Raw genomic sequence first — 15076 nt, 5'->3', positions numbered from 1 at the left:
ACAATGCGCCCTATTATAACATGAAGATGTGTTTTTCATGAGGTTTATCTTTTATACGTCGTAAAAGAAGTGGCCTTCTGCCCTCCAGTGGTAACTAAAAGATGATCTCCACTGATTTCCCCCCAAGGGATTTATGACAATATGTTATATGTAACACAGATAATGTTTGCAGGTGTACAGAAAAAGGGTCGAGTAATAAAGTAAATGTTAATTGAATACATTTATAAAGCACTTTCCTCACACGCCGATGGAAACAAGCTACTTCCATGCTAGGCACTGCCCTTACCAAATAATAATCAAATTGTGCCTTTTTTTAGTCACTTCCCCATTTAGCCCCTTTCCATAGAATTGGATATAGGCAACACCTTCAGTCCATGTTTACTTTCTGTCGGCTCATTCACAAACACTGCAACATGAAATGAACTTGGACCCATTTGGAATATTTTACTGTGAAATTGCATATAGTGTCCAAATATCACATTATTCAACAATTAGTTTAATATGCTGTAAAAAAAATAATAAAGTACATAAGTTCGTACGAGTTTGTAAAACTGGATAACTGACAGTAATACTGTATAACCTGCATTAAATAGAATTTGCCACAAGAGGTCAGCATTGGTCCAAATTGCACTGAAGAGCTAAACTCTTCACAGGATATATTCATCCCAATATTACTCTGATTTGGACTTGTATGTCTCTTGTACTGTGGCAGCTCTTTGACAACATTGTTTTTAACGGTAATAATGAGGAATACTCACTCAATAATATGTTTCAGTGCTTATGTTAATATATATATATATATATATATATATATATATATATATATATATATATATATATATAATTGATTTACTATATGTATTACTTTAATTACTTTATGGTATATTAAGCGTATGGTTTCGTGTTGTATGTAATGTTACAATTGGCATTATAGGTCATTAATTTACATTCAGGCTTGTTCATATAGTTTTCTAAATATTTTTTTGTATAGGATTAGTGCAATTCATTTTCATATAGGAAGCTAAAGCCGGAGCCAGTGAACTGAAGGAAGGGGGAGGAGGGAGAGATGAGGCAGAGGAGAAAATAGAAAGGGGGGGATTTACTGGGACTCAGACAGACAGCAGACCGGCTGTCCCAAGCTGCGCTGATCCTTCACTCTCCGGCATCACGAGCCACCTGCCTCTCCGAGAATAACCCACCAAGAAAACCCTCAGGGCGAGCGCAACCACAGCGAGGGAGGCGAGACAAGATACCGGTCGGTTCCTCGTGCCACCCGTTCGGTTTCCAGTACCCCACCCCCAACTCCTACCCCCGGGTCCTGCTCTCCCGAGCGCACTTGGAGACCCCGGGGTTTGTTGTCGTTACCAGGAGAGGAGCGCACAGCGACCCGAGCCGGAGCCGACAGCCCACACAGCTCTCTTTGAACCGGACTGGCCTCTCAGAGGAGACACTTGCATGGATGCACCATGGCCACGTTTGTCTGCAGGGTTCAGTTTTTAGATGACACCGATCCGTTCAACAGCACCAATTTCCCGGAACCGACTAGACCGCCGCTGTACACCTTCAGGGAGGATATCCCTCTCATCAACCAGTTAGCAGGCATCCACCGGCTCCTCAAGACTCCCCACAAGGTAGGATTACCAGCGTGGTAAACAAATAGCCTTGTGATCATTATGTATATACTATTGTAGTGATACATTCCGCCATAACGCAGCATAAGATACAGAAAAACTAACGTACAATTACAATTATTTACTCTTAAACATAAGCTTTATTTAAAATATATATATATTGAGATTCAAAAGCACATTCTCGTGAACATATAGATTGTAACGTGTCTATACAAGGTTGTGTCCAATGCAAACACACTTCCATACCCATCATTCAGAGGCTATTTTGAGAACATATTGGAAGCACAGCTCTCCAGCTCTCCAGCTCTCCGGCCTGAGGCCGGAAACAAGGTTGCAAATGTGTCCCCCGATAAACCCAAAGCAATATTTTCCCACGTTGGCGTACAGTTGCTTTGCTGCAGTGCCATTGAGAAAGGTGATGAAATCTCCACTCGCTCCAAGAATGATTCAGCTGACGTTAACCTTTGACCTCTCTGTTGAGAGGCTACAAATAAGAATAGATCACAATCTCAAAGTTACTTCTCAAAGAGTTTTTTGCGCTCCGTCACGGTGACAGGTGTGCAACGGCATCAGCGCAGCCAGATAGCATGTGCCTGTGAAAGCTCTGATTCACAGGTGATCAAATTTAGTGGCAAGTGTCGGATTACGCTGGGTGTGCGATAGAAAGTGTTTGTGTACCATTATGAGTGAATTTCAGTGTTAAACCCAGTAACCCGGGGGGGGGGGGGGGGATTTCAAAAGCAGTAGCAACACATTCCTTACTGACGAGGTTGGGTCACAACAAACACACCCACAGAGGCTTTGTGACCTTGTATTTATTCTACACTTGTATATAGATGCTGTATAATTCAAGCTGAAAACAGACTGAATTGAAAATAAATGTGAGGCACAGAGAGAAAGAGAGAGAGAGAGAGTTCCACTGCTGGCACACAACCCTGACGGCAAACCGGCGTTCGCCAGCAGAGTTGTTTTTTCAGACCGAATGGATCTTTCACTGCCCCATCTTTAAAAGCCACAAAACAAATGAAAAATGTCCCACAGCACAGCAAAGCTTATGATTACAACCTACACACAGACAGATGGCACAGCCTGCGTTCATGTTTGCAATTTTTTTTCACATCAGAAGGAAGACTATGCGCAATGGCAACTGGATATCGGGCTTAGATTATAGGGATGAAACTGGACTGTTCACATTTTCTCGACAGACTGTGCAGGATGTTATCATATGGTTGGAAAATGTCAAAGCTAGCGAGAGTTTGATAATTTCCTGAGCCATTTCTTAATCTGAATTAATTCTTTGTTGAAGTAGCCTCTCTCTTTTCTTTTCAACCTTCTGCACTCTTCCCTGAGAAAAGCCTACTGTATTATTATGTCGTGATGGTAGAGCTCTGTGTATGGCTGGCTGGGCTGCATGTAAAGTATAGGTCACTTGTCCCAGAATTCCTGCGGCCGGTGCCTGGAACCCTGCGACACTTTGTTCTCCTCACTTTGGGTGCTGTGGTTTTCCTGACCTCTTCCTTCACCTCCTCTCCCACCTCTCTGACCATGCACCAGTTTATAGACTCAAACACACACACACACACACACACACGCACACACACACACACACACACACACACACACACGCGTGTGGCTGGGCTCACTTGCCAGGGCTAAATCAGTGCATTCAATGTTTCATTTTATCCAAACTGCTGAACAAAGAAGTTTCCTTTTTATTCTCTCAGAATCTATTATCCAAAGAAACATTTGAATGTTAAAGACGTTAAAGTGCAAAGATCGGTCTTAAATTAAGCACTAAGACGATGTTACCCCCTCGAAATGATCCATAGATATGAAGCTCAATGCAGAAGCCTCACCATCATTTAAACAGAAACAAGTTTAGCAGAAAAAAACTCCCATTCCCCTCAAAAACAACAAAGTCAAGACTTCACAGCTGAACTTTTATTTCATTACCGAAAGGTTCCCATTAAAGAGGTTTAATAGCTGTGTAGAACACACCCTCCTCCACGCTCTTCAAAGAAAATTATCCTCTGTGGCTCTAAGTTTGACACAAAAAAGTTCTTAAAAACTCATCGTTTAAGTTACGTAGGCTTATTGTCAAGTGTCGACCCGTCGCGATCGCCGGCAGGCTAGGTGTTGTTTTAACATGGAAGTAATTACTCCCCTACCCCCAATTTTCTTTTCTTCCTCCCAGCTTTTGCTCTTCTGTGAGAATTTGATTAAATGAGTGCAAAGTCTACCAGCCACTAAGTGTTTCCTTGGCCCGTCCTGGGGCCTTGAGTGTGAAGAGCTTGCGGTTCCTTCTGGAGCCACCTCTCTGCCGGCTCCGTCCATGATGTGTTTTGTTATGATATTACTACGATTATCCAAGCGAAGTGTTTTAGGAAGGAGACACCCTTCGGAGGGTTACAGACTGGTCCGGGGCTCACTTCTTGCTGCCCAGGCAGTATTTGTATGATTGAGTAATGCGTGTCGATTAAAAGCAGAGCAGCAAAAGAAAGAGGTGGAGAAGGTGGTGCTGGTGGTGCTCGCTCTTGGGCCATGTGTTGGAGACATAAACAAAGCTTTGAGTGGAATATAAAAAAAACAAAAAAACAAATGCTGAATAATGCGAGCGGATTGGGCACAAGAAAGGCTTTTGTCCTACATAGATGCAGGAAAGTGGGACAGGGCATGATTACCCCCTCTGCCCCCATGCTGTCACTACCCCTCCTTCTACGTTGTCAAACCTAAATCACTAGACTACAAAGAGGGCCCTTAAAATGTTCGCACTAAAATGCTTGTGCTTATTATCTTCTTAATTAGCCAATTATTTTAGACGCGCTCACGGCAAAGCTGGTCTTGATAGTTGGACGGTCGACCAACTATCTCTCCTCAACAGTCGGATGGATTGGCACGCGTCTTATGATTAAAATTCGGTACACACATTCATGTCCTCATCATCAGGACAAACTAAAAGAACTAGAAGAACCTAGATTAAGAGTCATTACATTCGCAGGCAGACTTAAGGCAAAAGATAATGAGATAGTTAGAGTTGCAAGGAGTTCAGTTCACTCAACAGTTCAGGCAAGAACAGGGTCAGAAAAGGCGGGTCCTCGGCCTCTCTGGAGAGCTGGGTAGTTCAAGCCAATCAGACGGGGACCAAGTGAAAGTGGACTTAAATACTGAGGGCCTAAAGAGAGAATGAGCTGCAGGTTGGGAGATGGCCGGGAAACAGCAGCTGAGGGCAATCAGTCGATTGCATGGCCGGAGTAACTGGCCAGGACCTGAAACGACAGGAGAGTTATAGTGTCAAAAAAAGCAGAAATCAGATGAAAACAAACTAAGAGGAGCTTAAGGGGTTTGATTCTATCTAATCTAAAATCATGCTTCTGAAAATAGCACGAGTCACCGGTAGAGTTGTTGGGTCAAAGCCTTTTTTTTTTTCCCGAGGCCAGCATATGTTTTGGATTATTTGCAATATTTGCAAGACTCTGTGCCCAGCGCTGCACATTTGTCATTTTTTTTTATGGCCACCGGAGAGCTGAAATATGTTAAAATATGGGTAAAAACACTTCGCTCGTCACTGTCACTTTTTACCCAGCCGTCCAATCACAGTATCGGAGGGGCGGAACAAGTACCACACATGTAGCCTACTCCTCGAACTTGAACTCTTGAACCAAGCGATCGGAGCGTACTCGGCGAGATGTTTCCAGGCATACATTTCCTTAAATATATAGAAGTTGAATGATTTCTCAATAATCCAATGATCACTTGGTAAAATATTACAAACTATTATTGTGAGGACTCCTTAACAGTAACCAGTAAACACAGACTATTGAATGCATTATTTGTATATATATATATATATATATATATATATATATATATATATATATATATATATATATATATACATGTACATGTATATGTATATGTGTATATATATTCATTATTTAAGGTAATCCAAGCACATTTGATAATCGGGAAGATGTTATTAAAGAGCTCCAAGACCCTGCAGACACACCCACTCTTGAGCTTGTGTACATGCTGCCTCAGTGCAGGGTAAATATAGCAAGGTTATATTTATGCTGTGAGTCCATCCGACAGCACTCCGTCTCCCAGTGAGAAGGAGGGACAGACGGAGGGCAGCAGCAGGTCTTGTGATCAGTGGTCTCTGCTGGTCAGGGTGTGTCGTCATGCAGCTTGACCAGACAGCCACAGGGCGTTTGGCCGCGCACCCCAGTGTGTGTAGGTGCTGCATGCTAACTCGACTCATGATGCTGATCTCAGCCGCCTATTCATACATCAGCGGCTTTGACAACGAGGTTGTAAAGCTCATAGCTTATCTAAACAATAACGCCGTGATGTATGTCACTTTTTACGAGTTGTAGCTGGGACGGCTGCTGGCACCTGCTGTCAACTTGTAACTGTAAACATCAATGCCAGGGTTGTGCGGATGCATTACTGTGCACCTGGTCTCAGACTCAGCAGGGTTTCCCATTTCACAGAGCAAAGCTGGTCCATTCTGACGTCGACCTCAGATCGTGCCATCCCAGATGGATGGGCACAGGATGGGTCAGTTCTTGGGTAGTGAAACACACTATCTGCTGTATGCACCAATGTACACATGCAACTTATGTACGTGAGAAGGACTGTGATTGCTCCCTCCACAAACATGTAGAGCTTGTACACAATTTTAATCTCAAGGGTCATTTTTCCTCTCACAGCTGGTATTTAAATGCACGAAAAAAACTTTCATTGTCTGTTGTCCTCTGGTTCTGGTTTCATGTTCTGAAGCCTTTATTGCTACGTCTCCACTAGTAAATTCCCTTAACAGCTTTGTAAAGCTGAAAGCAGAGGCGCATCCCACTTTGGATCACTGTACACACTCGACAATCCTCGCCCCGTAAACTGGCTTTATTTTTCAGGCTCAGCTTCTTTAAAAAAAATGGTGTGAAACACATGCAGTGACATAGTAAGTGGGTATTAAGAACATTGGGAACACGGAGACCAATATCATTCCTGTGGGTGGCACATGCACGAATGTTCCCATGCCACCCTGCGTATATGTCCACATGCTGAATCATTTTTTCCATCCCTAATTTAGGTCTAAATGCCAGTTTTTTAAAGTTGTCCCCTGAGTTTAGTTCAACACAGTTGAATCAAGTATTATATGTCATTCCTTGAGACTTTTGTTTTCAAAAGATTGTTTCATTCTTTCCCGTAGCTTGATGACTGTACGCTGCAGCTCTCCCACAATGGCACCTATCTGGATCTGGAGTCCTCTCTGGCCGAGCAAAAGGACGAGCTGGAGGGCTTTCAGCAGGATGACACAGGGTGAGACAGATTCACATTTATACCCTTCCAAATAGTCTTATACGCTCAGTCTTCATTGTCAAAACATCTCAAACCCTCCTCTCCCCCCACACACACACACATATATATTTTTCTGAGTTACTCCATTCTTATAAAATGGGAAGAATCACAAGCCGCTGGATATGGATTTCTTGGAAGCACAAGTTCATGGAAAGTATGAAGCGCTCTGGAAAGCGAGACAGATGTGCCCTCCTTTCCACAGCTACAGCTCTCTGGCGGTGTTTTTACAATAATTTTATATTCTGATCTTTGTGACAAAATGTCACAGTGTGCAAACCCGTCAAGTGCAGCAGAAACAGGATGATCACTTTGTAACGGCACCGTCCTCCAGTGTTTTCAGTCTCTCATAGCTCCCGGTGGCAGTGCCGCTGTCTGTCTTTCGGTTGAGAAGAGAAGCTCTGTTGCTAGGGAATTGTACTGTATCCTGACACATCGAGTCTTGTTTGTGCACCTCGGTGTAGCCAGGTGTACGATAATCATCCAATCTGGATGCTACTGCAGCTCTTTGTGCGATCAACAATGAAAAAATGTAAAAGAATTTCAACATATACACATATATGATATATATATTCTTTTTCCATATAGTGATGTGATAGGTATTGCCAGCCGTTTGTGGAGAGCTGTTGTATGCTGATCTGTTTGGAGACTTTGTGATAAGTGTCAGTGTGTGGTTGTTTCCATGTGTACGTTGTCTTGTTTGTCAAAGTGGGTGTGCCTGCGTCTCTCTTATGCACCTGGTAAGCCAAGTGACAGAGGATGGACAGGTGTATAGAAGCCTGTGTGTGTGTGTTTCTGAAGTGGTTTGGATCTTGGGGAACCGGTTGGATTGGACAGTTCTCTCATCCAAGGTCAGACTGTACTGACAGTAGGAAATTAATCCCACATGGGGTTGGGTTTGCCTCTTTCTTGGCATAACATCACAAAGGTTGAGGATGGAGGCTTCTGACTAAGCACGTCCTGTCCTCCCTCTGTCAGAAGAACACTGTTTATATAGTGCCAAAAATGAATAAACTAATTATACTCAAGATCTCGGCCTCAAACCACACATTTTACTTTAGAGTCAGGCAGGTTTTGACGGCTGTCTTAAAAGCCACGTGGTTGTGAATGTTGGCATTGTGAAGGTGTGTCTCTTCATTTAATACTGTTCTTCATTAGCAGCTGTCTGTCACATATTGACATGCACTTAGTGTCTTTTCCAGCTGAAGCTTCTCCAATCTTATAATAGTCACAACAATAACCCACCGATTGGTTTATGGATACTATTCACATGGGTAATAGACACACAAACACTTGTTATAAAGAATAGATTCATTAAAAGGGATTATCACCACTGCTCAGAGGATGCTTTCACTAAAGGAGATCACATAGCAGGAGGACACTGCTGCAGATTGTCATGGAGAGCAGTGTTCCTCCAGGCCACAATAGCTGTTTGTGTATTATTCAAAATATATTGAAATAGCGATTTTAATAAATCATTAAGTTGAATGAATCTTCCCAGCTCTCTAGTATTTTTTTTAATTGAAAACATCCCTTCTTATCCTCACAGTCTTTTAAAGTCTCACATCCAATGGTTGCATTTAGGGTGTAATTTTCCTTACATTGTTATGACTGGCAAGACGCCTCATTGACACCTGTCATTCTCACACGAGACATGTAAAATGAAAATGAATTTGCAAGAAAAACACAGTCGGCTATCAGCATCTCAGCAGGTCGTGTTACAATTTGCTCTATTTCCGAGCAGAGCTGATAACGCAGCTTAACAGAAGGACAGGAGGCCGGCTGGTTTCTTGTTTGGGTGTGTGTTATCCTCGCTGCATGTTTTGCATGTTATCAGAGCAGTGTTTTCCCTGCTTGGATTGGATGCTATCAAGAAGGTCAGCGATGGAAGTCGGTGATTAGCTCTCACAGATTGGAAGATAACAACTTGAGGTCTGGAGAGAGAGAGAGAGAGAGTTGGAGGTGCTCTCCAAATACCATCATCCTTCACCCGTATGTTTGTGTGTGCTCCTTTTGTTTTCCCACTGGAAATATGCTGTGTGTGAATGTGTGCTCACGATGGTATGCAGGGGTGTGTGTGCATGTGTGTTGTGTCTGCTCCGGCACTTTTGCGATCTGTCCTCAAGACTCAGATGCGTATCAGTATAGATGGGGGGGTTGCGGGGGTGTATGCATCCAATGCAGGCCACTGTTTGTCTGCACGATTCCCTTCTTGCCAACGGCCTCTGCATTACATAAAAAGGTCCATCATAACAAGTCCTTGCCTCATAGTGTTTGTGTTCAAATACAAGTAAAATGTTTCTATTTTCCTTAAATTAGTAACCAACTGCATGAGATTATTGCACTTCCTGATTAAAGACCACGCCATCTGTTGCAGTGTATGCTTCTCTCGCATCGAGTGTGAACACACTGTGAAACGAGACGGATCACTTCACTGAAGCGAGGGGTTGTTAGTGAAATGGTGCGGCAACGTGGAAATGTCATTGCTTTCATAAAGACCTTTTTTGTTATGCTTTCCTTTCTTTCGTCAGGTCCAGAGGGAAGAAGCACAGCGTTATCCTACGAACCCAGCTGACTGTCCGCGTGCACGCCTGCATCGGTGAGTGCTGTGTGACATGTTTATATACCTGTTCAACACAAGGTTCTCCCTGGACACACACACACACACACGCACACACATGAGAACACATTGCGCTGCACGCTCCGGTGGCTGTCCAGGGGTTTACGCGTGCAACATGCTGCTGTCAGACATGAGACCTCCCAGTCAGAGGCACGTTTGACTGCTCTGGGAAATTTCTCCAATTCAGCGTGGGATTGTGATCATTTTTCAGCATTTGCATTAAACTTGTATGACGGGAGCTTCAACACAGTTTCGAGAGAGAAAAGTGAACAGAAGCTTTTCATGTGTATGTTGCCATATATATTTTTTAGCCCCCTTCTGGGGCTGGTAAAGGCTTCACAGTGTGATGCTCTTAACTCATCCTCGTCTGGGATAGTGAAGAAAAGGAGGGACGAGGAGACAGAGTGTGCGTCTCATTTAAAGAAATATATCACAGCACGATGATACAAGTAGGAAGAAAGAACTGAATGAAAGATTTGCAAGGGAGGGAAGGAATGATAGGAGATATCAAGCAACACACACATCCTCATTTTTATCTACAAATACCTGAACTTTTCATTTTGCACCATGTCAGTTTGTCCAATAATTATATTTGGACTAAATACCTGGAAAACTAATGACATTACCATCAGTCTCACGTGTAAGCATCACAGTGCCTAGCCTCACGTAGCTGCTAGCATAGCTGGAGACTGTTAAACACACACACATTTCACCAACATCTGGCCCGTTTTAACAGAACTCATCACTTAAAATGAAAAATGATTCATAATTTAGTGTTACATTTTTTTTAGATTACATTTTCTCACTCTCGAATTTATCATGTAAAGTCTGTCTATATTCTTAATCTAGAAAAAAAGAATGCTCCGAGAACACGTGGATGATTTTGCTGTCTTTTGTTCTCATAACTTTAACATAACAGCCCAGTCCTATAACCAGCGATGCAATCCTGTTTCTGTCTTCTTTATATCACCCCCGCACTTTGTCTCTGCTCACTTCTTTCCTCCATGTCTGTACGGTCCACATTCTTCATGCCAGTGATAGCGGTGCTAATTCTGGATCCTAGATGCTTTGCCCCGGATTGGTTGAGAACGTGATGAGGTGAAAGGTCACTATGACTGGGATTAATAGTTTTAAGGAGAGAAAATGTACACCTACAGAAAAGAATCAATTTGTGACGGCTTGTTTTCATGTTTACAGTGTAAACGAAAAAAAGAAAAATTGTTAAGAAGAAAATAATGACTAAACTATTGTCACACAAGTCACTTTGAGATGTGTTTTTGCAACATGTTGTAGCAGTTTCTATTTAACCAATGTAAGGGACACAACCCCCTGAACTTGCTCCCCTTCTCCCTCAAAAGACCTTAAAAAAGCAGTATTCTCAATTAAACCTCACTACATTCAGTTCTCAAATGTATTATTATTATCATTATTATTATTATTATTAATATGAATGAATGAATGACCTGATTAATTAATTAATACACATTTGTATCTGTTGCTTGTTCAAATCTTCACCAGTTACTACCACATGAACCCCACTTCACATCTGCATATTAGAAAGAAATGTCACTTTTAAAGCCTGTTATTCCCATTTCCTCCATGAGTTGAGCTTTTATTAAAACATAATTATGACTTGTGTGTTAGCTGCTCTGCTCCATGTGTGTGTGGGGAGGCGGAGCAACGCACTTAGCGAAACACGAGAGGAGAGGATACTAATGATCGCGTGACACTTTAGCAATGGCGCACCATATACATATGAGATGCATTTATTTTACAAGGGCAAGAGTGAAACTTGAAATTTGACCAACGATTGTCGATTGAGTCGGTTCACTATATTGCCCACAATCCAGATTTTCATTCAGCATGACACAGATGCTGAGCAACAACCAGATCCTGACTGGAGTTGATACTCTGGAGTGGCACTTTGTAATTCTGCAGCATCGGACAGACATATAATCTGATAGCGTGAGCGAGTCACAGCGATCCATTCACGTTAGAGATCTACTGACCATTTTCCACCCCCTCTCAGCGTTGCTTCAGTGAGACGCTTCAGCCATCCACTCATCTGCCAGTTTAAAACTCTCTAATCCTTTCAGGGCTTTGACCTTCAAATCGCCCGAGGAGGGGTCGGCATACTATTCATTAAGTGGAAAGTCTGTCACAATCAAGAATGCAAATTGCTTGTGGAATCAAGTATCTGTGAATCACCATGACGTTGGTGTGTATAGGAGGCTTGAATGGCGTGTCTTTGGGTTGAATGCATGGTCATGCATGATCACTATTTGGTTTATGTGACTGAAATGCAGGAAAGGATCACTTCCGTACAGATTTTCCTAATCTTGCCGTCGTCATCTGCTTTCAGGTTTGATTGAGAAGGATCAGGATTTGATTGTATTTAGGTCAAATGTTAGGGAAATCCTCCAGTTGTTCATTGATCTTCTTTTCAGGGCCACGAGGTTTTAAAAAAAAGGGGTGTACAACTTTAAGAACGAAGGCTCTCCTTGGCATTTCTTGGCATCGCTGCTCACGGAAAGACCAAATTACATTCAGGCTTGCCAATTTGGGATTAAGGATGCTCTCTGATGCGTGTATGCGTGAGTGAGGCTGTGATAATGTGTGTGAGTTAATGACTTTTTTTTCTGTTGCATATGAGAAGGAGAACACACTGGGTTAGCAAAGCAGTGACTCTGTCTTCTGGTGTAAGCACTTCTCTGCAGGCAATGTGTCTGCACTGGAGAGGCCTCCGTGGCACTTTAATGATCCAGCTTTTCTCAGTACTCACTGTATTTTCCTCACTGGGAGATTAGCGTCAATTCAACAGGAATTTATCTTTTAATCCAGGGTTGGTGTCCAGAGTGTCCTCGGTTTCAAGTTGAACAAGGTTCAGCCCGAGCCTCTTCATTTTGGAGCATCTACTTAAGTATCTCTCTTTCATTTGTTCTGCTGTCTCTCAATACCTACTTGTGTGCCCTGTTTCCTTATATTTCCTCCCCTTCTCCCAGTTGATCCCGTGGTCTGCAGACTCGTCAAGAGTGCCAATCAGAAACACTTATTTTTAGTAGTTTCTGGCGCAGCAGAGTTGTTGTAGCTGACGGGTGGAGTGGAGAGAGGTGGTTCAGGGGTGTGGGTGACGTGGAGGTGAAAGGGGTCAACCTTATGGCGGCATAAATGTGCTGAGCACATTCCATGCCAATCAGCCTATTGCGGTTGGATATTCTTGGTGTGTATTTTGTTTTTTTACTTGTCGAGGGGTCGCTTAAAAAATCACGATTCATCGTGTAGGAACCAAAAAATATTACGATATACCCTGCGAGGTGCTGGATTTATTGGGTCTAAAAAATGTGATGACATTATATTGGATATATTAGTGAGCCTGCAGGACTAACATGGAAAGGAATCATGGGGAGTTCATGTGGGGGGGGGGGATGTAGACCATAATTCAGCTGGATAGGCCAGGTTCAGAGAAGAGGAGGGGGCAGAGAGAGAGAATTTTGGCAACTTTTTAAACTAAATATTAGCCTGAATGCTGGGGTAATAAAACCATGTTCTCCGGGTTAAACTTGAACCACCGGGTCCTCATCATTCTGCAAGCTCACCAGCAAGAGTAAATATTAACAGACATTTTTATCAGGATCCCCTTCAATTTCTTTACATTTTTTATTCTTATAACAGCCTAGATGTGTACGGAGCAGGATATTTAATAATCGAAAGTAAACTCTTATAGACACTGTGTGTAAACCACCTGAAAACTAAATAATCAATAAATCGTTCCAGCTGATAGATATAGCTCTAAACGCACAGCAAACTTTATAGTTATTCAGTCATTATTTCTTCCGATACCTTAACATTCAATTTGTAGTCTGGCAAACTGTAATTTTCTCATTTGTACACTGTTAAAGTGCACATTAGCAAAATGTGTTCTGAATGTGTGTTTCCTATCGTGGCCTCATTTCCCAGCCTGCCCTGAAGTGAAAGGATATGCAGTAATTAAATACAGTTTAAAGTGATCAAATATAGAAAGGGTATGCCGTCTGACAGGTAAAGCCTCATGTAATGAGTTGTACTGCAGGTGAAAACAAAAGAGCCCTAGTGCAGAACAAAAGACCTGGCATGTGTGTTGGAGCCGATTCAATCCCTTGGCAGGTACCTCTGGAATTTAGCCCTTTTTTTCAAAAAAATGTGGCTCCCATACCGCTGGATCTCTGTGGCCCAATTATCCGTCTCTAATCACCCCACGCGGTAGAAGGGGGGTGGAGAGGTTGAGGTGTAGTGAAGGTTGACTTGATTTGATTTTCTCTGATCGGGCTGTTACATAACAAAATTAGCAGCAAAGTCAAAGATTGTGTTGCATCTGTCTGTCTTTTCCAGTTGTAATTTTTTTTTCATCCTGCTTTGGTTGGATACAAAAGTAATAATAAGCCACCGTACACAATCAAAGGTTTATAGTAACTATATTTATACACTTTAAAGAGATGTTGTGAGGATTCGGTAGCATCAGGCAAAATCTCTGTAAATATGAGCTTACTGACATGGTGGTCTCTGGTGAAAAAGCAGTAGTAACTATTCAGTGTGGATTTACCGATGGGGTGGGGGGCGTGTGTGTGTGTGTGTGTGTGTGTGTGGGGGGGGGGGGGGGGGGGGGGGGGGTAGTGACAGCAATCTGGCTTTGAGATGCTGCAGAAAGAGATGACTGCAGCTGCTTCCAACAGTGATTTACTGTGTTGGTGTCCTCCGCCGTGGGAGATAAGGCCTGGTAATGGCATGGTGTGACAGGGAGATAATGCTTTGTGATGGGTAAGCTGGGAGGGCGTAGTGGTACAGGACATCTGTGGCGGTGCAGTTGTACAACTCCATACATATTATATGGTTTTGCTGACACGCTGCACTCTAATATTCGCGCTAACCTGAGCCAACTACTTTTCAATCTGGCATCATTTCCCCTTCATCCTCTATTAATCTACTTTGCTCTCCATTGTCTATTTGTCTCCATTTCTCTTCCCCATCTCCTGACTGGTTTCATTCAAACACTCACCACTTTTTTAACCTGTGCAACCTCTTTCTTTTCCTGGCCTGCCCGCTCTGATCTCTACATCTATATTTACTCTGCTCAGCTTCACATACAGTTTATAACTCTTTGTTCTCTTTGAACACCTGTGGCTTTGGCTCAAGAAATCGGGCCTTATGAACTCTCTGTGTGTGCGTGTTTGACTCAACAAGTATATTTTGCCTACCAACTGTTATTATTATGCTCTCAGACAAGTTTAGACCAATCACTCAATCTGTTTTTCTGTGCGTAGCCGTAATGTCTCCGTGCAAATGTGTTTTTATGTGTCCGTACTTCTCATAATCACCTGAAATCCGTAGCTGTGCATTCAGAATACAGGACGCGCTGCAAGCTTTTCATCGGCGTTTTCGCAGAGCGAAAGAAGGAAAGAGAAAAACACTCAAATAGTTTCCCCTCGTCAGCAGC

General features: G+C 42.7%; 1 protein-coding gene across 1 annotated transcript in view; it reads left to right on the top strand.

Annotated features, from left to right (window-relative positions):
- The first annotated feature begins 1466 nt into the window (after positions 1-1466).
- The window catches only part of LOC117739041 (FH1/FH2 domain-containing protein 3-like), a 47489-nt gene continuing 33879 nt past the window's right edge, over positions 1467-15076 (top strand). The window contains 3 exon segments of the mRNA XM_034545301.1: positions 1467-1631; positions 6841-6950; positions 9518-9585. Coding sequence (XP_034401192.1) covers positions 1467-1631; positions 6841-6950; positions 9518-9585 — 343 coding nt within the window.

This window comes from Cyclopterus lumpus, chromosome 11 (genome assembly GCF_009769545.1).
Source record: "Cyclopterus lumpus isolate fCycLum1 chromosome 11, fCycLum1.pri, whole genome shotgun sequence".
In the NCBI taxonomy this organism is placed as follows: domain Eukaryota; kingdom Metazoa; phylum Chordata; class Actinopteri; order Perciformes; family Cyclopteridae; genus Cyclopterus; species Cyclopterus lumpus.
The sequence above is the reverse complement of the archived record's forward strand: the minus strand, read 5'-3'. Positions and strand labels throughout refer to the sequence as shown.